General features: G+C 42.6%; 1 protein-coding gene across 1 annotated transcript in view; it reads right to left on the bottom strand.

The window, feature by feature from the left end:
* The window catches only part of LOC126174892 (uncharacterized), a 93,641-nt gene that overhangs the window by 52,454 nt on the left and 14,664 nt on the right, over positions 1-26,523 (bottom strand). Inside the window, exons 2-3 of the mRNA XM_049921315.1 lie at positions 25,041-25,135; positions 1,239-1,967 (exon numbers count right to left, since the gene is read on the bottom strand). Of these exons, the coding sequence (XP_049777272.1) occupies positions 1,239-1,967; positions 25,041-25,115 (804 nt within the window). The 5' untranslated portion in view covers positions 25,116-25,135. The remainder of the gene's footprint in view (positions 1-1,238; positions 1,968-25,040; positions 25,136-26,523) is intronic.

Genomic DNA, 26,523 nt, shown 5'->3' with positions numbered 1-26,523 from the left:
GAAATGAAACTTGAATAGTAAGCAGCTTAGCGTCGCTAAAGGTTAAAAAGTGACGCCATTGGATAAGTGGATGAATGGAAATGAGGGATTTAGAGTGATGAATCACGTCATATTCCTTGGAAATCCGATTTAAGGGTTTGAGTGAACCGAATGCTTGGCGAACGTTACCTGCCATCATGTTTAGTGCCAAATGTTAAGCATGGGTGAGATAGCGTTACGACATGAGTGTGTTTTTCGTGGTTGGGGTGTGTTCCGCTTATTGCGCTTAAGGGAACTATAAAAGCAGAAGGCTATGAACGTAGGGAGGATAACTCCGTCTCAGTGCCTGCATCCACGATATCAAGGACCAGTTACAAGAATGTAACGAGCAATAAATGAACTAAAAACTGTACTTTCAACCTTGATTTATTCCAGAGATCCAGTTTCGGTATTCCATTATGCCATCATCAGGTTCTCTATGATAACACAGTGGATGAGCTTGTATTACCAGACGAAACATCATCCAAAAGCGAACCATAATTCGTGCCAGCTTACCTTAAAAGCTATTCACTCGTAAGAAATCTGAGCGCTCAGGTTGTTTACGAGTGTACAGTCGTGTTACATGCTATGGCGCGGATACTGTTTCGCTTCTGCATGATATTTTGTCTGGTAAAACAAGCTCAGCCACTGGATACAAGGAAGGTGCTTCCCCGAAGATCACTCCACTGATAAAATGCTGCTCCCTGGGAAATTCTTGAAGTTATCCTAACGGGACAACCTTCCACCATCAGGACACAACAACAACAGAAATAGGTCAGCCATTATGTGCCACAGAGGGCCTTATGATGGCCCAATGGAATGCTGAAACTGGTTGTATCTGGAATAAATCAGAGATGAAAATACAGTTATTGGTTTACTTATTGCTATTTATATCTGTGTTGGTTGTCGTCCTGTCGTAACTCATGGTAAGAATGAATGAAGTTACAGCTGTTGTCAGCCAGCTTGTCGAAAGGGTGGGGAAGGGCTTCACGACTACCTTCCCAACCGAACCAGTGCATGCATCCAGCCCAGAGGCGGTGGACTCACACCGCTAAGTTGTTCGTAAATCTGATTCGATATTGTAATCACTGAAACAATGTCAGTGAAATTTCATTTCATTTCCTCGTTCCTTTCTCGGCATTTCACTTTGTTTGTCGTATAGAGTATATGGCTTAAAGTTAAAACTTTTGTTAATGCAAATTACTGAGCCATAAACTTACGTTGAAAATATCGTCGAACAGGGTCCTTCCAGGCTGTTGATGGACGACCTTGCCGCCGCCGCCTCCGCCACCAGTAGCGCCAACACCGTAACCGCCAGCACCACCACTGCTGCTGCTGCTACTGCTGCTGCTACTACTGCTACTGCTACTACTGTAGCCACCCCCGCCAACACCACCCCCTAGGCCGGCACCGGCAGCGGGGCCGCCGCCGCCTACGCCCGCTCCTGCGTGGAGCCCGCCGCCCGCCTTGTAAACGACGCCCCCGCCGCCGCCCGTGGAAGCTCCGCCAGCTCCTCCAGCCGCGGCGCTGGGTCCGCCGCCGCCCACAGTTGCCCCGGCGTAGAGGCCGCCCCCGGCCCTGTAGCCCAGGCCGTCAGCAGCGGCGCCTCCCCCTAGTCCGGCCGCCGCGCTGGGTCCTCCGCCGCCCACCGTGGCGCCGGAGTACAGCGCTCCTCCTGACGTGTAGCTGCCGCCTCCGTTCGAGGCGCCGCCACCGAGTCCAGCGGCAGCGCTCGGTCCACCGCCGCCCACTGTCGCCCCTGCGTGCAGCCCACCGCCTGCCGCTTGTGACGACCCGGAGGACGCGCCGCCTCCCAGGCCGGCGGAGGCGCTCGGCCCGCCGGGAGTTCCCGCCCCCGCGTGGAGGCCTCCGGGTCCGATGCCGGCGCCTGCCGTGAAGCCACCGAAGGAAGCCGACACTCCACCAGCCCCCAACGAGACAGAAGGGCCCTGTGTTGCAACACAGTGATTGGTTTAACTTACGACAGAGAATTTATGATGTAAAAATCGGTGTGCGTTGTGCGTTTGGAATATTTTGTAACCTGTAAAATGTGTGTTTGTGTGTGTGTGTGTGTGTGTGTGTGTGTGTGTGTGTGTCGTGTGTAAGCTATGAAATGTAACTTCCTGGCAGATTAAAACTGTGTGCCGGACCGAGACTCGAACTCGCGACCTTTGCCTTTCGCGGGCAAGTGCTCTACCAACTGAGCTACCCAAGCACGACTCACGCCCCGTTCTCACAGCTTTACTTCTGCCAGTACCTCGTCTCCTACCTTCCAAACTTTACAGAAGCTGTCCTGCGAACCTTGCAGAACTAGCACTCCTAAAAGAAAGGATACTGCGGAGACATGGCTTAGCCACAGCCTGGGGGATGTTTCTAGAATGAAATTTTCACTCTACAGCGGAGTGTGCGGTGATATGAAACTTCCTGGTAGATTAAAACTGTGTGCCGGACCGAGACTCGAACTCGGGACATTTGCCTTTCGCGGGCAAGTGCTCTACCAACTGAGCTACCCAAGCACGACTCAGGCCCCGTCCTTTCAGCTTTACTTCTGCCAGTACCTCGTCTCCTACCTTCCAAACTTTACAGAAGCTCTTCTGCGAACCTTGCAGAACTAGCACTCCTGAAAGAAAGGATATTGCGGAGACATGGCTTAGCCACAGCCTGGGGGATGTTTCTAGAATGAAATTTTCACTCTACAGCGGAGTGTGCGGTGATATGAAACTTCCTGGTAGATTAAAACTGTGTGCCGGACCGAGACTCGAATTCGGGACCTTTGCCTTTCGCTGGCAAGTGCTCTACCAACTGAGCTGTGATGCCCGCGGAAGGCAAAGGTCCCGAGTTCGAGTATCGGTCCGGCACACAATTTTAATCTGCCAGGAAGTTTCATACCAGCGCACACTCCGCTGTAGAGTGAAAATTTCATTCTATGAAATGTAGATTAAGTTCATAGGGAGTGATAAAATAAGCCCGTATGTTATCCCCAAGAGAACATACACTGACGGAAAAAAAAATCGTAACGCCAAGAAGGGGTTCGCGATCTAAACTAAATTGGTAGACGTGTTTTTACATCTTAAAAATGATTTCGCATACGAGTGGTGCTAGTAGCGCCACTATGAAGACGCAAATCAGGTTTGACTTAAATACACGTTGTCACAGGCGCGAGAGGAACTTACCTTTGCGATTGGACTTCGTGAGTTGATGCGGGTCAAGAATGACTTTAAAACGACAAAGGCTCCATCATTAGCGCCTCTCTGAGTCTGAACGAGATCCTGTAATATGGCTACGAGAAGCTCGATATTCCACTTGAGATATTGTAGGAAGACGTGGCAGGAATGTGGGCACTGTAAGTAGTGGCTGGTAGGGGTGGACACGCGAATGTACGGTCGCAAGAAGACCGGGCTCAGGATGCTCACTTGGCACTACCGAGAGGGGAAGACCGTCGTGTTCCGCGTACGGCTCTGTCGCATCGTAATGCATTTTTATTTATTTGAGTCATTATTCTTCTGACTAGTTTGATAGGGCTTGTTACGAATTCCCCTCCTCTGCCAACCTCTTCATCTCAAAGTAGACTTGCAACCTACGTCCTCTATTATTTCCTGGATGTATTCCAGTCTCTGTCTTCCTCTACAGTTTTTGCCCTCTGCAGCTCCCTCTAGTACCAATTAAGTCATTCCCTGATATCTTAACACATGTCCTATCATCCTGTCCCTTCTCCTTGTCAGAGTTTTCCAAATATTCCTTTCCTCTCCGATTCTGCGCAGAACCTTCTCATTCCATGCCTTATCTGTCCACCTAATTTTCAACATTCGTCTGTAGCACCACATCTCAAATGCTTAGATTCTCTTCTGTTTCGGTTTTCCCACAGTCCATGTTTCACTACTATATAATGCTACGCTCAAAACGTACATTCTCAAAACTTTTTTAATTAAATTAAGGCCTATGTTAGATACTAGTATACGTTTTTTGGCCAGGGATGGCCTTTATGCCAGTGCTAGTCTGCCTTTTGATGTCCTGTCATTGGTTATTTTGCTGCCTAGTAGCAGAATTCCTTAACTTCATCTACTTCGTGACCATCAATCTTGATATTAAGCTTCTCGTTGCTCTCATTTCTGCTACTTCTCATTACTTTCGTCTTTCTTCGATTTACTGTACTCATTAGACTGTTCGTTCCATTCAGGGGCCCCCGTCTTCTTCACTTTCACTCAGAATAGCAATGTCATAAGCGAATCGTATCATTGATATCCTTTCACCTTGAATTTTGATTTCACTCCTGAACCTTTCTTTTATTTCCATTATTGACTCCTAAATGTACAGATTAAAGGTTACGGAAGACTAAATGCGGCCTTACACACTATTTAATCCGAGCACTTCGCTCTTGGTTGTCCACTCTTACTATTCCCTCTTGGCTCTTGCACATATTGCGTATTACCCGTCTCTCCCTGTAGCTTATCCCTATTTTGATCAGAATTTCGAACATCTTGCACCTTTTTACACTGTCGAACGCCTCTTCCATGTATACGAATCCTATGAACGTGTCTTGATTTTTCTTTAGTCCTGCGTCCATTATCGACTGCAATGTCAGAATTGCCTCTCTGGTGCCTTTACCTTTCCTAAAGCCAAACTGATCGTCTTCTAACACATCCTCAATTTTCTTTCCCATTCTTCCGTATATTATTCTTGTTAGCAGCTTGGGTGCATGAGCTGTTAAGCTGATTGTGCGATAATTGTCGCACTTGTCACTCTTGCAGTCTTCGGAATTATGTGGACGATATTTTTCTGAAAGTTAGATGGTACGTCGCGAGACACATACATTCTAAACATCAACTTGAATAGTCGTTTTGTTGCCAATTCTCCTAATGGTTTTAGAAATTCTGATGGAATGTTATCCAGCCCTTCTGCCTTACTTGATATTAAGTACTCCAAAGTTCTTTTAAATAGTGATTCTATCATTGGATACCCTGTTTCTTCTAAATAGACTCCTGTTTCATCTTCCATCACATCATACAAATCCGTCCGCCCTCAGTTAACTCTTTCCACCTATCTGCTCTCTCCTCTGCGTTAACAGTGGAGTTCCAGTTGCACTCTTAACGTTACCAACCTTGCTTTTTATGTCAACGACGGTTGCTTCGACTTTCCTGTATGCTGAGTCAATCGTTCAGACATTCATTCCTTTTTCGGTTCCTTCACGCTATTCCTGCGCCAGTTTCGTCTTAGCTTCCCTACACTTCCTATTTACTTCGTCCCTCAGTAACCTGTAATTCTGTTTTCCTGAATTTTCCTGCACGTTTTTGCCCTTTCTTCTTTCATCGATCAACTGAAGTATTTCTTCTGTTGTCCCTGGTTTCTTCACAGACAGCATCTTTGTACCTATGTTTTTCTTTCTAACTTCAGTGATTGCCCTATTCATGGACGTCCACTGTTCTTCAAATGAACTGCCTACTGAACTATTCATTAGCGCACTATCTACAGCCTTAGAGAACTTCAATCTTATCTCATCGTTCCTTATTACATCCGTATCCCACTTCCTTGCGTATTGCTGCTTCCTGACTAATGTCTTAAAATTCATCCTACTCTTCATCACTACTACAGTACGATCTGTGCCTATGTCTGCTCCTAGGTACACCTTACAATCCAGTATCTGATTTCGGAATGTGTGTCTGACCATGATGTAGTCTTCCCCTATCACCCTGCCTTTTCCAAGTATACCTCCTCCTCTTGTAGTTACTGAACAGAGTATTCGCTGTTACTAGCTGAAATTTATTACAGAATCAATTCTTCTTACTCCTCTTTCATTCCTTGTCCCCAGTACATATCCTCCTGAAACAGTTTCTTCTACTACTTCCCCTACAACACCATTCCTGTCTCTCCTGACCATTACGTTTTCATCTGCCTTTGCGTACCGTATTACCCTTTCACTGTCCTATACTTTCTCTATCTCTTCATCTTCAGCTTGTAACGCCGCATCTATACCTGAACTGGTTTCCTGTCGATTCTAATAATAACAACCCTATCACTGAACTGTTCGCTGTAACACACTCATTGTTCATCATTTCCATTCATAGCGAATCCTACTCCCGTTATACCATTTTCTACTGCTGTTTATGTTACCCTATAATCATCTGACTAGAAATCTTTGTCTTCTTTCCATTTCACTTCACTCACCACTATTATACCTAGTTTTAGCCATTTCCAGATATTCTAGCTTCTCTACCTCATTCGAGCTTCTGAAATTCCATGCCCCGACTCGTATAACGTTATTTTTCCGTTGGTTATTCAATCTTTCTCTCATGGTCACTTCCCCCTTGGCAGTTCCCTGCCGGAGATCCGAATGAGGAACTGTTCCGGAATCTTTTGCCAATGGAGAGATCATCATGACACTTTTTCAATTACAGGCAACATGTCCGGTGGATAGACGTTATGTGTCTTTTATGCAGTGGTTTCCATTGCCTTCTGTATCCTAATGCCGTTGATCATTGCTGATTTTTCCGTGTTTAGGGGCAGTCTTCCACCCCAAGAACAAGAGAGTGTCCTGAACCTCTGTCCCCTCCTTTGCCCTCTTTGACAAGGCCATTGGCAGTATGAGGTTGACTTTTTATGCCTGAAGTCTTCGGCCGCCAGTGCTGATTATTAATCAACTTAAGCGGTGGCGGGTATCGAACCCGGAACCGAGGATGATTTGATTAGTCTTCGAAGACACTACCAGTAGAATACTGGTGAACAGCATACGTGCATATGTGCCAGTAATTTCAGCAGCAGTTCTCACCCAGTGACACAAGGCACTATTTACTTCAAGGATAGCTCCGAGCCAGACGCCGTGTATCGTGCATTCCACGGACCTTAAACCACCGCCATTTGCGACTTCCGTGGTTGGAGGGCGGGTCGAAAGTCTGTTGTGTTTTCTGAATAAAGCTGGTTCTGCCTCAGCGTCAGTGATGGTCCTATGTTAGTTAGAGGAAGGCCAGTTAAGGTCCTGCAATCAGCCTGCCTGCACGATTGACACAGTGCACATACAGATGGAGTTAAGGTTTCGAGTGTGATTTCGTATGACAGCAGAAGCACTCTCTTGGCTATCCCACGCAAATTTGTACGTAAAGCTGGTGGTTCGACGTGTTCTGCTGCCATTCATAAACAGCACTCCAAGGGTTGTCTCCAACAGTATAACGCTCGTCTATACACCGCTGTTGCAAACCAACATACTCTACAGGGTGCTGAAATGTTGTCTTGGCCTTCCCAATCACCGATCTGTCTCCAATCAAGCTCACATGGGACATCATCGGACGACAACTCGAGCGCCATCTACAACCAGCATTAACCGTCCCATACTGACCGATCAGGTGCAAAGTCATGGAACTCCATCCCGCAAACTGACATCCATTGTATGTATGACTCAATGCATGCACGTTTGCTTGCTTCTTTTCAACATTCTGGTAGTTACAACGGTTACTATTGTACCATCATTTCACATTTGCAATGGCTTATCTCTTACATTTACCTGAGATCTTACAATGTTAATCACCTAAATAAGTTACCTAGACAAACATATTCCCGAAATTTCATTACTCTACATCGATTATTGTTTTGTTTGCGACTTTTTTCCGTCAATGCAGTAAGTGAAGTGAGCTGACGCCAAAGGTATGGAAAACAGTAAAACAATATGTTTACATAAATTCAGATCAACATAAAGAAAAATGAACATACATATCGATATACAGTGTAAGTAACAGATAATTTTCGATATGTTTTAGCTTTCCATGTACAGCGTCCAGTGGGCGATGTGGTCGTTAGAGACGGAACGTATCTTAGGATTGTGAAGAAAAATGTTCCTAAGGAAACCTGAATCTGATCGATCGGGAGGGAATCTGAACTGTCGTCCTTCCAGACGCGAGTCCAGTGTGATAACACTCACGGCAGAACCGCACTATGGATCGAATCGTAGACCCCAGTAGATTGTAGATTCATACTTCGTGCAGTTCTTCAGGAGAGAATGAATAACGCAAACGAAATTTTATGCTTTTCTATGTCTATGCGGCCGAGTATCCGCTCTTCCCTGCAGATAGTCCTCTTCTACCCGCCGATTCGTGTAACGAATCTGCACCTATTGAGCTTGGCGCAATTCCAATCTCTCCTATCACACGTGATTTTTAAGGGATTATCATCTCTGTATACAAAAGGCAATGTCCTGACTGACTGACGGCCTAATCATCGCCCAGCCCAAACCGCTAAGGACAGAAACTTGAAGTTTGGAGAAGGTGTGGATCTTATACTGTAAGCATCGTTTAAGAAGGGATTTTGCAAAATCCAAACCCTAAGGGAGTTAAATAGAGGATTTTTGAAAAAGTCTGCATTAAGGCAATCTTGAAGCTAAGAACTAATAAAATCGGTATGTGGTTTCTCGGTCAGAAGTAAGGAAATACGTGATCCAACATTTTTGGAAATTTAACACTATGGGAGTGAAAGAATGGGTGAAAGCTTTTTTCGAAAGTATTTCATTGTTAAAGAACCACTAAAGTTTTTGAAAGCATCATCTTTGGACATCTGCATTTACCAATTAAAAAAATACGTTTCAGGTGAAACCAGGGAATAAAATGGTTGTGAAAATATTTCACTGCGAAAGCATGTTTGAAGCTAAATCTTTCAAGATTGGTGTTTGGCTTCTCAGTTAAAGATGAAAAAATACGTGTTTCACTGGTTTTGGAAATTCAGTCCCTAAGGGAATGAAATACGGTCAGACTTATTCACTGATTCATCATCGCCCAGCCCAAACTACTAAGCATAGAAACTTGAAGTTTGGAGAGGGTGTGGATCTTATACCGTAGGCAGCGTTTAAGAAGGAATTGTCCGAAATTCCATTCCCAAGGGGGTGAAATAGGCTTTTTGAAACTATGTCGCTATTAAGGGAATTTTGAACCTAGAACTACGAAAACTGGTGTTTCGTTTCTCAGCCAGAAAATAAAAAAATACATGTTTCGGCGTTTTTGGGAATTTAGCCACTAAGGGGGTAAACTAGTGAGTGTAAGCTTTTTGTAAATAAATAATAGCTAAAGAACTCCTAAAGGATTTTTAAGGCTACATCTGTGACAGCCAGTATTTGACTTGTCTGTTAGATATAAGAAAAAGTACGCGTCTGTGTTTCTGGAAATTTAACTCCCAAGGGAGTGCAATAGGGGTTGAAAATTTTTAAGAAAATATTTCATTACATTAAAAAAAATTAAAAGGTAAACTTACGAAAATTTGTATTTCACTTTTCGGTTAGATATAATGAAATATTTGTTAGGGGATGGAACTTGCTATGGAAATATCTCCAGAAGAATGCAAAAGGTATGATAAACAAAAACTTTAGACTTCAGATAACAAAATGGTTCAAATGGCTCTGAGCACTATGGGACTTAACTTCTGAGGTCATAAGTCCCCTAGAACTTCGAACTACTTAAACCTAACTAACCTAAAGACATCACACGCATCCATGCCCGAAGCAGGATTCGAACCTGCGACCGTAACGGTCACGCGGTTCCAGACTGTAGCGCCTAGAACCACTCGGCCACTCCCGCCGGCTCCAGATAACAGGGGTCAGAAGTACATTCGGGAAATACGACGCTTATATGACCTTAACTGGCGTGAAAAGCGTGTTTGTGAACAACGTAAAAATTCTATTAAATGGAAGAAAAAAAAACTCTGCTGACCGTACAATCTACGAGAGCGAAGCAGGGGGCGCCTAAGCTAGTCCCTCTACAATGTTAGGCACTTCATGCTTGTATCCTGTTCAGGACAGTATCCGAGACCGCATTAACGCGGTGGAGTTTTCCCTGGTACAGTATGTAATGTATTTACTATGAGAAACTGAGTAAAAGAGACATGTTAATCTTTCATAATGTTCTGTAAGCGTGAGTGCAGAAAAGAGGATAAATGTACTGAGAGGCGGAAGACCTCGTAATGAAGTTTTCTCTTCAATGAAGCATTTTTTTTTTAAATTTTAAATTCTTAACATCAATCGACCATGTTGTTTGTCAGAATATTTACGATCTCTGAATAATAATTGAGTATTTACAGTTTTGTTTGACTACGTACTTTTCTGATGGAAAAGTCCCGGTATTCGTGTAGAACCTCTTAGGGTTTTGAGGAAACATAGGTAAACGTAAATCTGGGTGACTAGACGGCAATTTGAGGCTCGTTCCTTCCGACCACGAATCCACTGCCATGACTAAATGTGAATTGCCGTCACTGTGAAAGAGAAGTAACTTTTGCCATTCTTTAACATACTCTTCAACTCTGAGTAGCTCTTGCAACCTATGTTATGAATTAGTTGTTCCATGTGCGGTAATCTTAGTCTTTCCCTACAGATTTTACCTCCTGTATCTCCCTCTATTAACCAGCAATGTCTTCAGACACAAACTGCCGTTCAGTCCCTTCTTCTTGTCAGTGTTTTCCGTGAGTCCCCTGTCTTGCTGATTCTGCGGAGAACCTATCTATCCCTTCTCTTAACAGGCCACCTACTTTTCAACAATCCTGTAGAGCACCACATCTCAAACGCTTCCGTTCTTTTCTTTTCAGGTTACCCCACGATCCATTATTCATTACCATACAATGCCGTGCTCTAAAAGCACATTTGCAAAATTTTCCTCAGATGAAGACCAATTTTTGATACTTGCAGAGCTCTCTTGGCCTGTCCTAATCTAATTCTTATGTCCTCCTTGCTTCGTTCGACATGTGTTAATTTGATTTCTAAGTTACAGAATTCCTTAACTTCATCTATTTCGTAGTACTCAGTTTTGCTATTAAATGTCACGCTATTCTTATTTCCGCTACTTATTATTTTTATCATTCTTCCGTTTACTCTCAATCCATGTTCTGTGCTCATTAGACAGCTCATACCATTCAACACGTTCTGTCACTGAGGATAGCAATTTCACAGCGAATTTTATTATTGATATCTTTTCACCTTCAACTTTAACCCTACTCTTCAATCTTTTATTTACGTTATCGCTTCATTGACGTATAGACTGAACAGTATAGAAGCGAAAGACCACATCTCTACCTTAAACATGTCAATCTGAGACGTTAGTCTTGGTCTGCCATTCTTATTGTTTCCTCTTGGTTGTTACATTATCCACCTTTTCTTGTAACTTTCTCCTACCTATCTCAGAATTATTAATGTATGCACCATTTTACATGGTCGACAAATCAAATTCTGTTAACTTGTTCTATTGTTTCTTAACTCTTTCTTCCGTTACCAACTGTAACGTCTGAACTGCTTCTCTTCTTTTCCATTTTTCTGCATATTATTCTTGTCAGCAACCTGGATGCATGAACCGTTTAGCTAATTGTGCCATAGTTCTCGTACATACCTGCCCTTCTTATCTTCTTGCTCGTGTGGATGATATTTATCCGAATGTTTGATGGTATATCTCCAGTTTCAAAGCTCTACACATGCGGTGCGCATACTGTAAGACCTTCGGTACACACACCATCAGATTATTTGACTTGTCGCTCTAACGAAGACGGCGAGTGTCAGCAATATGTCTCGTGGTCTTATCGTGGCGTGTTTATCTTCTGCCATTAGGTCAGAGAATAGAAATGCCACTTGCACACTTAGAGTAGCCGATTGACGGTGAACAAGTTTAAACAGAACTTGATTAATTTTCACACACATTTATTAAAATAATAAAAAGCATAGACATTACGTAACTTGATTCTGGATGCTGTTTACAATTGACAATCTGAAGTTCCTTTGGTCTTGGTACGTTAATCTTATTCTCACATATCTCTGATACTTGACAAAGTGTCTATTCATTTATCTTCATGGCTATGTACAGGAATATGGTACTCTTATTAGGCGCAGACTGAAACTTGACTATAGACTGGTACAGACTAATGTAGAGTGGTACAGACAGGTTCAGTTAAATGCAGACTAATGCAGACTGGTACAAACTGCAGCAGATAAATGCAGACTAATGCAGACTGAGTAATCGGAGGTCTGTACACTCGTTATAATACCTCGCGCATTCCGGTATCACTGCGCGAGTGTGATCCGCAAGGAGAAAAGGTTCTACGTTAGCAGCAATCTCATTGGCTGCGTTACATATTAACACGCGGATCGGCGGAAGCAGAATTTGGTCCATCTCTAAGGCAGCGCCATCTCGTAGTGCGGAGATGGACGAGCGCTGCGCCTGCGCTGTTGTGCTTAGCGGGGCACGCTCTAGTGCGAAAGTTGTGTACGCGCTGACTAGGAGGAACTATGTACACAACAACACACAAATACGAATCGACACTTGGCTGACACTTTACTCAATGATTTAGCAAATTACGAAGGAATATTACCTATCCTTTATGTCTTATTTGATCTAAAGTCTTCTAAAGCTCTATTTGACTTTGACATCGGACCCCCATGCATTCCATATCGACTCCTATTTCTTCCTAAATCACGTTATCAGACGAGTTCTTTCTGTCACAGGGACCTTGAGCTTAATACATGAGTTGGATGAAAATATGGAAACAGCAAAAACGAATCACTTTACCTTGTATAATGCGGTGTTGGAAAACCAATGGCATTCAAAACAGTTTGCAATCGTTTAGGAAAGGATAAACATAGGTCCAGTATGGTTTCAAAGAGATCCTCATACGACCCTCATTGCAAAATATTGGTACGCATCCTTCTCTCAAAAGTAAAGTACCGCTGTTCACTAATATTGAGATCTGGTAACTGTGGTGACCATGGGATATGCGACTATTCATTCTTGTGCTCCCAAAACCAGTTTTGAATAATGTCAGCTGTGTGAACAGAAGCTCTGACGTCTTGGAACACAGCATACCACTGGGAAACAGTCATTGTACTACGGGGTCCACATGATCAGCCAAAATGATCGCATCATCACTGGCAGTAACGAAACCTTGCAGAGTAACTGTGGGGGCCATGTAATACCTCCACAGGGCTGCTAAAATCATTACCGAAACACCGCCATTTCAAATTCTTTGGGCGTAAACTCTGCCAGAAATTGAAAACTTTTTGAAACTAGACCTATCCGACGAAATTACTGTCTTCTACTGCTCCATAGTCCAGGTTTTATGGCTTTGGCACCACGTTTTCCTGTCACGAGCATTTGCATCACTTATGCGTCATTTAGGAATTCCATCTCGCTCTGTAATTCCCTGCTTATGGTGCTCCTTTTGTGTTGTTTTGGTGCCGACAAGATTTGCAAGGGCAATATTCGGTTCTACGGTGACTTTTTCCATTATCGTATTTTTTGTCAGAATCCTCTTCAATAGCCGTCAGCCTAGATCACTCAATACAAACTTTCATGCGCTTCCTTCGACACGGTCCGTCTCGAAACAACGCATGGGCCCCCTTGGTTACGCAAGCGCCCACCATACGAGAACCAACAATTTTCCCATGTTGCAGTTCATGTAGCTCTGACGTAATTCACCCACTACACAGAATACTATCGTGACCAAGACAGACACTTTCATAGGTGCCATTCGTGGTCAAATACAACAGCACAACCTGCAGGCTTGGCTGCCATCTGCATTTATGTTCAAGCATGCTCTTCTCGATGTGTTTCCATATTTTTGTCCAACCCCCACATTTCCACCTACTCTCTCTCTCCTCTGCACTTCAGTGGCACGCCCATTGCACTCTTCACGTTGACGTCCTTGCTTTTAATTTCACCGACGGTTATTTTGATGTTTTTGTATGTAGAGGCATACCTGCCAAACACCATAACTTTCTTCGAATTATTCAGATTATTTATACAACCATTTCACCTTGACTTCTCTGCACTTCCTATTTATTTTATTCCTAAATGATTTATATTTTCTATTCCTGTGTTTTTCTGAAAATTTTTGTTATTTCTTCTTTCGTCGATAAAATTAAGTATTTCCGTTACCCAAGATATACTCGCAGTGACGTTCCTCTTGCCAATGTTTGTCTGTCTAAATTCTGTGATTGCCCTTTTTGATATGGCTATTTTTCTATAGCTGAACTGCCTGCAGTGGTCATTATCACAGTACCTACAGTCTCAGAGAACTTCAAACGCATCATTCCTCAGTACGTTAGTATCCGCTTTCTTTCCACACTGATGCGTCCAGACGAGTTTCTTAAGCATCAACCAATTTTCGTCACTATTGAGATGTAATCCAAGTCTATATCGACTCCTGGGTAAGCGTTAAAATCGGTGTCTGATTTCAGAATCTTCGTGTGATCAAGATGTATCGACTGGAATCTCTCTGTAACTCCAGGTCTTTCCCACTTTTTTCTTGTCATTTCTGGACAGTGTATTAGCTGTTACTAGCTGAAATTTATTGCAGAACTCAATTACTGTTTCTAATTCCTACCATAAAGCCCATGTTCTCCTGTAACTCTTTTATCTATTATTTCTTCTACTACCGCGTTCCAGTCTCTCCTTGATTATCACATCATCTCCTTTGACATAGTGAATTACCAGTTCAGTATCCTCATATATCTTCTCTCTCTCTCTTCACTTTTTGCTGGTGATGTAACCATCCAAATCTGAACTGTTGTCATTGGCTTTGGTTTAATATCGATTATGATGAAATTCTAGGACAATTATTATCATTTGCTGACAATTTTGGTGAGAGTTATAGGTTACAGATTATCAGCGTATCAGTTAACTCTTTTTTGTAATTTTTACGAACAAAATTTGTGCAGATCGCATTGTGTTTATCATTCTTCGTGCGTTACGTCCAAAGCAATCACCAAAAAAATATCGATAAAGTGTAGAAGATGGTATCCAAAGTTCTCTAAATTTTAATTTTGCTCACAGATGGTTACTAGTAAACATCTTAATTTAGTTTGTCAAGTGGCTGTGGGCCGAGTGGTTGGGATAGTTGTCGACGAGTTTTTCCATGATTTTGAGATGGCTGAATTGAAAGAGTAGTTTGTCTGTATAAAATTTTATTCTGGTCTGATAACAACAGAACCGCACCAAATGTAGAAGCAAGCTTTTTAATACGGCACTTTAGGTTAGACACAAACTTTGACTGGTATAGGCGTTTCAAAAGCTGAGGAACATCGACTGGTGATAAACATTCCTGTCGACCATCTACTAGCATCCCAACAAAAAAAGGTTCGTGAAGTGAGGAATATGATTTTTCTATCGTAAGCAGACAATCCAAGACCTCTACAACCCCTGGGAGATAAGATGTGCTAACATGAAGGTATCCTGACAGAAAAATTGAACATAAGACGAATTGGGATGAAAACGATTTGGCCTACAACTTTGGTGAAGCCAGACATTATCAGCAAAGGGAAAGAGGTCTGAAAGTAGTTTATTAAAAATTAAAGAAGAATAGTATAAAACAATTTTTATTGCTTGGGCCGCAATTTACTTTGGATAAATTATACGTGATGACGAGTTTCGGTTGTATATAACAACCATCTTCAGAGCGTTCAGATCCCAAATGCAAGTAAATATGCATTGGACAATATCGATAGTAAAAATCATGCAAAACATGTATTCATATTAAAAAGCACGAAGACTATGGTAATACTGATGTTAAAAGCTTCGTCAAGTTTGAATCATGTAGTAGCTTGTAGTCTTGCGTGACGCAGAAAAAGAAGGTGAGGGGGGTTGGGGGAGGTGGGGTGGCAATGGCACAAATAAAATTAGATTCATCATCCATTATACGCATTTGTAACAGGTGATACAGTGAGGAAGCTTTATGCAACGGCAACAAGAATTAAAAACGATCCCCTCCCTGGTTGACTGATCCATCATTATATACAGAATAGCCATCGTTGTTGATAGAAATTACAAAATGTAACACTGCCTATTTTATGTGTTGGATGGGTTACTCTCTTTTAAACAAGGGTGTGGAACAGTTTTAAATTCTTGTTGTTGTTGTTGTTGCATAATGTTTTTCACTTTATTGCCTATTATAAACGCATGTAATGAATGACTGATGCAATTTTACTTACGAACTGCGCCCCTCCCCTTGCCCCCTTTTTTTCCAGCGTCTCGCAAGATAATGGGCTACAACCAGGTTCGTCCTCAGTGATGCTTTTAACATCATTATTGTCTTGGTCTGATTGTTTATTAACGCGAATGCACATTTTTCGATGATGTTCGCTAGTGATACTGTTAAATGCATATTGACCTGCATTTACGATTTGACATTTTTGGTAACATTTTTGGGAAACAGAGATCTTGTAAGCTGTATAAACCAGTTAAAAAGAACACTGATTAGGCTGAAAAGGGTCATTGTAATTAAATAACCATCGCGATCTAGGCTGTTTTTTCACTGATTTTATGATCTGAAGATCGTTGTTATACACAACAGAAAGTAATCGTCACGTTTTAATTGCCTAATGCAAATTTCGGTAAAGGAGGTAAAAAGTTTTCTGTATAATTATATTTTTTAACTTTAATACGATTCAAGCTTTCGTTGAGGTTTGCCACTGGTGATGAAAGCTAGGTTTATGGTTATGACCCTGAAATTAAACAGCACTCCGCGCAATGGAAGAGTGCTTCTCCAGGTCGACCTTCACGAGTGAAAGGTACTACTCAGCCATCAATTTCCTCGTTTTATAGCCGGCCGGTGTGGCCGAGCGGTTCTAGGCGCTACAGTCTGGAACCGCGCGACCGCTACGGTCGCAGGTTCGAATCCTGCCTCGGGCATGGATGTGTGTGATGTCCTTAGGTTAGTTAGGTTTAAGTAGTTCTAAGTTCTAGGGGACTGATGACCTAAGATGTTAAGTCCCATAGTGCTCAGAGCCATTTGAACCTCGTTTTATGGTTTTATGTCATGTTTTTATCATGAAGTGTTTGTCTCTTCTGATCAGAAGGGTAGTAAAGAATTCTTTTACGATGTTCTGAAATTTTTGAGGAAGGAGATATGGAAGAAACAGAAATGACATATGATTGACTTGATGCTCCGGCATGACAATGCACGAGAGCATATTGCCTACCTTATGCAGGAGATTTGAATAAAAACATGAAGATAGTTACTCCTCTCTTACCATACTTACCATTAGTTTTGTGTGACTTCTTTCTCTTCACCAACAGCAAAATTAAGTTGAAAGGTGAATATTTAATGACACGGAGGAAATTCAGATGGAATCACAGAGGGTAATAAATTCCCTAAAAAGGAAAAACTATCAGAATGCATTTCAAAGGTGCAGAAACGCTGGTGTCGGCATATTCACTCCTAAGGTGACTATTTTGAATGTGCTGAATAGGGTTTAGGTAACACGTAAAAATTTTAATTAATACATTTCAGGAATTTTTGATTACCACTGAGTGATAGGTTACGAAATACATAGTATCTATCCTAACATTTATATTTTTGACCTGATGATAGCTGTGGCAGAAATGCACCAGAAGGGGTAACAAACGCATTGGGGTCTTGAGAAAGTCTGTGTGTGGATGTTAACTCTAATGACCGATCTCCATAATGATTTCCTACCCAGTGTAGTAATATTGGTATCTCTCCACTCCCTCGAGGGTTACATTGTTGTGGATTGGCAAGACAGCCAACCCACTATGAGATGAAGCCGAAAGGCACGCGTTTTAGCTCACGGAGGCTGGCGTGAGGTCTGGAACAGGTCAAGGAAATGAGACTAGCAAAAAACGTACGTAGCTGCTAGAATACTTAACTTTAATCCATAATTGGGAACATCGCTCTTGATGGTACATGTTTTACAGCATCAATAGTAACTGGTAATGGCGCCTTGCTAGGTCGTAGCAAATGACGTAGCTGAAGGCTATGCTAACTATCGTCTCGGCAAATGAGAGCGTAATTTGTCAGTGAACCATCGCTAGCAAAGTCGGCTGTACAACTGGGCGAGTGCTAGGAAGTCTCTCTAGACCTGTCGTGTGGCGGCGCTCGGTCTGCAATCACTGATAGTGGCGACACGCGGGTCCGACGTATACTAACGGACCGCGGCCGATTTAAAGGCTACCACCTAGCAAGTGTGGTGTCTGGCGGTGACACCACATACATTTTCTTGTAAATGATTGACACTTCTTCAAGGTTAAGAGTTCGCTTAGAACCGGTGATACAGACGCGAGATCGGAGCAGCTGGTCTGGGACTGGCAGAGAAGAGGGCAGGCTCATGTCTGCCACGGACAAACACTTGCTGTGCGCGCAACGCTGGAGAGCACCTTTCTCACAGTGGCCGGTGGCCTTTCCCGGGGAGCTCGTTACACGTAATGCGCTGATGAGCACGGAAGTGAAAGCGGGATGAGTCAGCTGTTCTCAAGAAAATCTCCATCCGTTAACAACACTAACCAACACATTGCATCATGACCAAGCCGGCCGCTGTGGCCAAGCGGTTCTAGGTGCTTCAGTCCGGAATCGCCCTGCTGCTACGGTCACAGGTTCGAATCCTGCCTCGGGCATGGATGAGTGTGATGTCCTTAGGTTATTTAGGTTTAAGTAGTTCTAAGTCTAGGGGACTGATGACCTCAGATGTTAAGTCCCATAGTGCTTAGAGCCATTTTACCATTTGAACCATCATAACCAGCCAGGCGGCAGAGTTGTAAGGCATTTGGAGTCGCATTCGGGAGGATAACTGTTCAAATTTGTATTTGATCATCAAGATTCGTATATTTGATGATTTCCTTAAATCACAACGCTAATTCCGGGGTGATTCCACGTCCAAACATTCTCACTAATAACACCGTCGCCGATGTGGCTTTAAATCTTATTCTGGTTTCCTTCCTTACATTTGCTCGTCGGCATGCATGATGTCACTTTATATCATTTCTTCCTAAACCGTAAATCGAGTTCCGAGTGCCAATTGGGAGTGAATGTGATTTAAATATGTTGTGATTGTGTATGTCCTTTTTAGCTGCAGAGAAAGAAAAGCACTGTTCAGGTAATACGGGTGATTATGTTCTTATCTTCACGCAAATTTTGAAGGTGGTAAGGAGAAGGAATGTTACTCACAACTTCTTTATAATCCTGGTAGCAATCATAAGAATCGACGGAAATTAAAAGCAAGAATTAATGGAGAAGGGGGTGAGACAGGTTTGGAGTGTATTCCCTACTTTATTCAGTATCTACAACGAGAAAGATGAAAAGGAAATCAAGAAGAAATCTGGAAAGGGAATTAAGATTCATGGAGAAGAAATAAAAACTTTAATGTTTGTTGATGACAATTTCGTCTGAAATGGCAAAGGTCTTGGAAGTTTAGTTGAAGAAGTTATCAATATTAATGGAAGTATAACAAGTGTAGTGGAATGTAGGTTAGGAAACGAGACTCTAAAAGCTGTAGATACGTTTTGATATTTGGGTAGCAGAGTAGCTGATGATGGCCGAAATAAACAGGGTATAAACTGCAATCTGGCAATAGCGGGGAAGGCATTTTCAAAAGAGAGCATCTAGTTAACTTCGAATACAAGTTTAGTATTAGGAACACTTTTTTCTGAATTTCTTTTTATTGAGTGTAACGTCTCACGAAAGTTAAACGTATAGGATAAACAGATCAGATAAATAGGTATTAGAAACTTTTGAAATGTGCACTACAGAGGCATAATGAAAATGGGATGGGTAGATCAGATAACTGAAGTACTGAATCAGCTTGAGAGAAAAGAAACTTATAGCAGAAATTGACCAGTTTATAGGATAAACTCCATGTTATCGACGAATAATTAATTTGGCCATGGAGGGAAGTGTACGGGTAAACAGAGTAGATGGATACCAAGGCTTGAATGAAGTAAGCAGTTTCAAATGTTTATAGGTTGCGCAAGATAGACTAATGGGGAGACACGTATCAAACCTCACAACATCCTCTCCAAAGTACAGTACTATGTTGGTAGGTTTTCCAAACAATTTCAAAACAGGTTCTTTCTCTGGACATTTATTATGTAGCACATCAATGCAATTACGAAGAGATAAGCAGATATAATATGTGGAGGAAAAAAATCATTTATGAACATTTATAAGTTAACCAGACATAACTCTCGTTTTTGGTTTGTTGAAGCATACAATTACTGATTTCGTTGTCTATTTTCAATTGTAAAGTATGGGTCTTGGTTGACAAAGCAAAGTGTAATCCGCCTTATCGGGCCATAAGTTACAAATAATCTTATGTAAGGCCACCGTCCAGTTGAACGTAGTGAGCGTTCTTAAATCACAGTGGAAATCATCCCAGAGAATGTCTGTGCGGCAGTCGCAAAAGCTTCCAGATAACATCTTCAGTTTTTTTGAGGATCAGCAACAGAAAGGAGTGACAGTGTGGCACAGAACACGAAGTAACGTGACAGCAAAAAGTTAAAGGTGAGAAGGTCAATGAGGTAAGTAAGGGGGACACTGTTCACTGTTGCAGCGCTGTATACGGTGTAGAACTGTCACCAGGCAGTCATGTAGCCTCTCCACCTTTGATGAAAGCCATGACAAACAATGATGTGCTGCGTAGGTGCCAGTCAGCTAAGTGGAACCAGCACAGTATGACAGATCACCGTGGGAACGTTATACGAAGGCGTAATGAAAAGTAACACCTCGGAATTTTATTCTGTTCTCAATGTCGGTTGAGGTATTACATGTAATGCTTATTACTCGGTAGATTTCCCGTTTCACTAACCAAAGCTACAACCCTCTGCTACTAGAAGGCTACGAATTTCACTGTGAAACACGGAGGTGTGTAAAGTAATTATGTCGGTGTCGAGATCCACGAAAAAGACAGGCCGCGGAGCGTACGTCACAGCGCGTGACACTGCAGGTGTTAAACGAGTGCCAGCAGCCGCCTCCGGCAGGGATCGACTAACTATTTCAGACACGTTTAAATGCATTCAAGCTCTCAACAGCACACGACAAAGTTAACACCTTTGATGGGTACATTTTCAACTACATGTCAATTTCCCGTGGGCCTCGCACGGAACCGACAGTTCCGAAGTGTGGCGGACAAGCCGTCGAGTGTGACACAAGTTCGTTGCGGGGACTGTATTTCTCTTGAGCCCCAGTTGGTGCGAGACAAGAAGCGGTCTGTTATTGGATCTCTGGCAACAGAACAGCTCTCCACACATGAGCCACCTTCTCATTCAGCTTGAAAATGTCACTCCACAAACGGGCGCTGCAGTATCTGCAACAATACCCTGCTTTGGGTTCACCGCCGTCGATCATCCTACAGTCAGTCATGAGTTGGCCCAATCCGATGTTCATTTATTTACAAAACTTAAAGAATACCTTCGAGGACTTCGCTTTGATCGTGATGAATCGGTGCAAGCAGTCTGGTCTCTCGTTGGGAGAAAGGCGTTCGTCGCCTGGATGAGTACCTGACGGAAAAAATGTAGATATGGATAATTAAGATGTATAATATCATAAACTTTCTTTTATTTAAAAAGCTTTTTGGAGTTTTCACATAAAAATTCGGAGGTGTTACTTTTGATCGCGCCTTCCTAGAATGGTGGCAAGGAGCTATCATTAACGGTCATGTCCAGGAACACAAAGTAAATTTATTTGCCCGATTTGTTGGCGTATGAAGCAGTAGTGTGCCATTCGCACCGACGTAACATGACTTAAGAACGATGTTCGTAAGAGTGTTCTAGCTGCTAGTGACTGGAGACGGGTGTCACGCCTCGACAATAGCAGACGGTTTCAAATCCGTCTGGAATTGCTACTGTCAGTGAATGCAGGTGCATCTCAGTTTCCGACCTAATGTTGCGAAGGACTATGTTTGCTCTGCATTACTTGAAGCCCCGGTAATGACCATTGGTCATAGTCGCAAATCAAGTTGCACATCTAACGAACAAGGAAATCGGGTAGTAGTAGTGTGGTCCGACGAATCGCGATTTTGTCTCTTTTAGAATTATGAAAGGCGTTGAGTGCACCGATAGTCAAACGAAGCGCTTGACCGCAGTGAGTGGAGAGTGTAGTTCAAGTCGAAAGTGTTTATGTAATGTGTGGCTGACGTTTATCTTACCGCGAGTTGGTTCCAGTCACTGAGGTTATCGTGAACACGATCAGGAGGTTTATTTCAACGTTCTTGGTGAAGTAGTGCTCACATTTCTTCTACATCTTCTTGGTCATTATTAAGTGGACACTCTTGTCTTCAAAGATGACAACAGGTGTGTTTAGAGAGCTGCACGCATACTACGTTTTTAGCATCGTACACTACCGATAGCACGCCAGGCAGTCAACACGCGAAGTTGCCAAAAAAAAAAAAAAAAAAGGCTCTGAGCATTATGGGACTTAACTTCTGAGGTCATCAGTCCCCTAGTACTAACTAACCTAAGGACATCACACACATCCATGCCCGAGGCAGGATTCGAACCTGCGACCGTAGTGATCGCGTGGTTCCAGACTGTAACGCCTAGAACCGCACGGCCATCCTGGCCGGCGCGAGGTTGCCAGTAATTCACGTGACCGCCCTGCCAAACTTGTGTCCAGATTAAGTCCATTATGTATTGACGAGGTGTCTCTTACGGCTGAATAACTTTTCGTCTGGTGTGCTGATACGAATGATAGCTCTGCTTTGTGCGAGCCAGTAAACAGTTACTGAGTTAGTTGTCTACTGCCAACTAACTTATCGCATATACAACGAAATGTAATGCAACAATACTAGATGTAAAAGTTACTGCATCATTATGTCAGAAACATATTTCACAGAGGACAGGCCTTTTAACTGTATTAAATCGTTTAGACAAGAAGGGAATAGAGGCTTTTGAAATGTGGTGCTGCAGAAGATTGGCTCAAATGGCTCTGAGCACTATGGGACTTAACTACCAAGGTCATCAGTCCCCTACAACGTAGAACTACTTAAACCTAACTAACCTAAGTAAATCACACACATCCATGACCGAGGCAGGATTCGAACCATCGACCGTAGCGGTCTCGCCGTTCCAGACTGTAGCGCCTAGAACCGCACGGCCACTCCGGCCGGCTGCAGATTTCTGGATATTAGATGGGTAGATCACGTAAGTAATGACGAGGTACTGAATAGAACTGGGGAGACAAGAAATTTGTGGCACTACTTGACTAAAAGAGGGGATCGGTTGATAGGACACATTCTGAGACGTCAGGAGATCACCAGTTTAGTATTGGAGAGGTGTGGTGGGGAGGGGTAAAAATCGTAAAGGCAGACCAAGAGATGAATACAGTATGCAAAACCAGAAGGATGTAGGTTTCAGTAGCTATTTGGAAATAAAGAGACTTGCACAAGATTGAGTAGCATGGACAGCTGCATCAAACAAGTCTTTAGACTGAAGACCGCAACAACAACAACAACAACAACAATGTTAGATACCCTTACATTGTACTTCTTGTTCAGTAATGACACGAGAGCATGCTAAAAGTAATGACCATAATTTTTTTATGGGAAGACTCTTAGAGCTTTTTGAGTAAAACAAACGCTACTAACGATCTACACCTTTATTCTTCATGTCTCAAAATAGTCACCCTGACGATGGACACATTTCTCCAAACGAGAGACTGGTTCACTGATTTTTGACTTTGTTCACGGAGCCATAACCTCACCTCTTCTTGTAAAGCTTCATCACTATCAAAGTGAAGTGGTCGAAGATTTTTTTAAGTTTTCGATACGAATGGAAATCGAATGGTGCCAAGTCGGAATTGTATGAAGGGTGATCGGTGATAGTGAACCCAAGGTGTCGTATTGTTTCAGATGTCGCATGGCTCGTGTGCATTCTGGCATTGTCACACTGAAGAAGAGGGTGCTCCATGAGTGGTTGAACTCATAGAAACTCGATTACAGCACACCGTTTATTAGGCACCGACACAGCTACTTTACACACTGCTCTCTTACATGCTACAATTCGGAGCCATCTATCGGCAGAGGTCTGCAGATATGTACAGTAAAGAATAAAGATATAGAATGTTAATATCGTCTGTTTTACCATCGCTCCAGGAAATTATCATAAGACACAGTTTACTAACAGAGAAACAGAGCGTTTTTGATTAGTATACATGTACACTCAATTCAAAATTGTAATAATATTTATATCATGCACTGGCACAGTAGTTAGGTAAGAGATCAAATGTCAAGACCAGTAAGTGAATGTACAGGGTGGTCATAAATAGTGTGAAAACCTTGTAAGGGGTGCTGCGGGATGAGCTGTGCTGAGAAATAATTGTTAAGAAAAACAATCGGTATGTCACCCCGTTTCCGAGTTGATTATCGTTGAAGTTAGCCAATCAGGCCGTTACTAGCAAATTCAAGCGTAGATGACAGCACAAGAGACTGATTCACCTTTGGCTTGGTTTCGATCCTTACGACCATCCCAAATCTACTTACTGTATTAATATCTTGTTCGGTGTTAGGAAACCAAATGAAGATCGTCTGAAGATACTGTCTCTGGCGCGACCCTTGAATCTGCGCTCGCAACAGCTTGATTGGCTAACTTCAGTGCTAATTAATTCATAAACGACGCAACGTATGGAATTTGTTGAGTTCTCAGGATAACCTACAGTTACAAGCTTTTTAGATTGTTTCTGACCACCCTGTATTTAAAAACAGGGGATGATGAAATGAAGATGAAGTAAAGCCAGAAGTATATTGCATAATTCCTGGAAAAATATGTAACGATTTGCACACGTTCTATCCTTGTAGTGTATTTTCATGATGAAGTTTCAAAGGTAGCGGAAACTGACAGTATGATCCATTCGACGACTAACGAAGTGAATGAAACAAAACCTTATTTTTACCGCATATCTGCAACCGCCTTAAGAAAGGATGCCACTACTTCAAGCATAACTCGAGCTCCTGTGCCTTACAGAGCTTGCTTTTATTGCTGTTCAATAAGCTCTTTTCTTATTGCCTTTAAATACTTTCACTTAGTATTCTTACCAATGAAAATATTTCTACAGTGCATTAGGGCGTTCATATTAATATAAGACGCTAAATATCATGGCAAGTTTTTTCAATATTCTGCTCAACGCAGCCGTGAGAGTGAATTATGTCAAAGATCATACCAATTGCTCAGCGAGCACGTAACGAAGGAATCGCATAAGATCAGAAAACAGGTTATGAGGGAGATGGAGCTACAAGTGCAGCAATTATACCAATACAAGTGTGAGTCACGGTGGTGCAGAGCGGAAATGTAGGTACTCACCCCTGGTATGCCAATAACAGCATCTTTGGCGGCTGCCGCCGTCACTAAAAGCAGCACTGTCGCGATTCTCGCCATGTCGGCTACTCGGTCAGTCTCTGGAACAAAATGCGAGATTGGAGTCAAATATTTTGGTACTGTCAAACACAGAGCAATATTTCAGTAACACATGGAACAGCTGGGTGAGACTAGTACCTGCTTGGCCTAAACATATGTTCGTTTGTCTGAAGTGAAAGAAAGCAAATAAATAGAAATTACGCCTTCACGAGAATTGAGCGCAAGTGACATTTTTCTGGGAACCTGACCGTGTGGGAGTCTCCGGAATGATAGAACTGTTGAAGTGGTGAATTCTTCTTCACTTTCACTGAGGAGAGCAATGGCATCAGCGAATCTGATCATTGATAGCCTTTCTCCGTGAACTTCCATACAACTCTTGAACCTTTCTTTTTCCGTCATTGCTTCTTCGATGTATAGACTGGAGAGTAAGGGTGAAATAGACGCCCTTTTCTGTCCGAGCGCTTTGTTCTTGGTCTTCCATTTTTATTCTTTTCCTCTTAGTTCTTGTACATATTGTGTATATCACCCGTCTTTCCTTAGAGATTTTATCCATTTTTCTCATAATTTGTAACATCTTGCTATTATTCGTCTAACGATTTTTCTTCAGCCTTGCTTCCATTGTCAGTCGAACGTCAGAACTTTCTTGTGCCTTTACTTTTCCGAAAGCCAAATCAATAGTCCTGTAACAGATCCTCAATTTTTTGCCATTCTTCTGCATATTTTACTTTCAGCAATGTGGATGCATGAGCTATTAAGCTGTTTGTGCGATTTGTACCTACTATATTCAGCAATGTGTGGATGATATGTCTCCAGACTCATAGTTCCTACTCACCAGCTTGAATACTCGCAGGATTACCGCTTATGTCAAGGATTTATGAAATTTAGAAGGAACATTATCTATCTCTTATGCCTTATTTGATTCTAGTAACTCACTTTCTACTCTGACTTCCTCTTCATGACGAATCATACTCCGGTTATACCATTTCCTGCTGCTGATGATATTCCCCTACACTCGTCTGACCATAAATCCTTGTTTTCCTTCCATTTCACTTCACTGACCTTCACTATGTCTCAACTGAGCCTATGCATTTCCCTTTCAGGTTTCCTAGCGTCCCTACCAAATTCAAACTTCTGACATTCCACGCTCCAATTCGTAGAACATCCTTTCGTTGGTTTTCCAGTCTTTTTCTCATGGTCACCTCCCCCTTGGCAGCTCTCTCCTGGAATCCGTATAGGATACACATCATGTGTCTTTAATGCAATGGTTTCCATTGTCTTCAGCAGCCTCATGCCATTGATCGTTGCTGATTCTTCTGCCTTTAGGGACAGTTTCCCATCCCAAGGGCGAGAGGCATCTCTGAACCTCTTCCGCTCCTACGCCCTCTTTGACAAGGCCGTTGGCAAAACGGGGGTGACAAGCGGACGTCAT

This window comes from Schistocerca cancellata, chromosome 3 (assembly GCF_023864275.1).
Source record: "Schistocerca cancellata isolate TAMUIC-IGC-003103 chromosome 3, iqSchCanc2.1, whole genome shotgun sequence".
Classification (NCBI taxonomy): Eukaryota; Metazoa; Arthropoda; class Insecta; order Orthoptera; family Acrididae; genus Schistocerca; species Schistocerca cancellata.
This window is presented reverse-complemented; position numbering and strand designations above follow the sequence as displayed.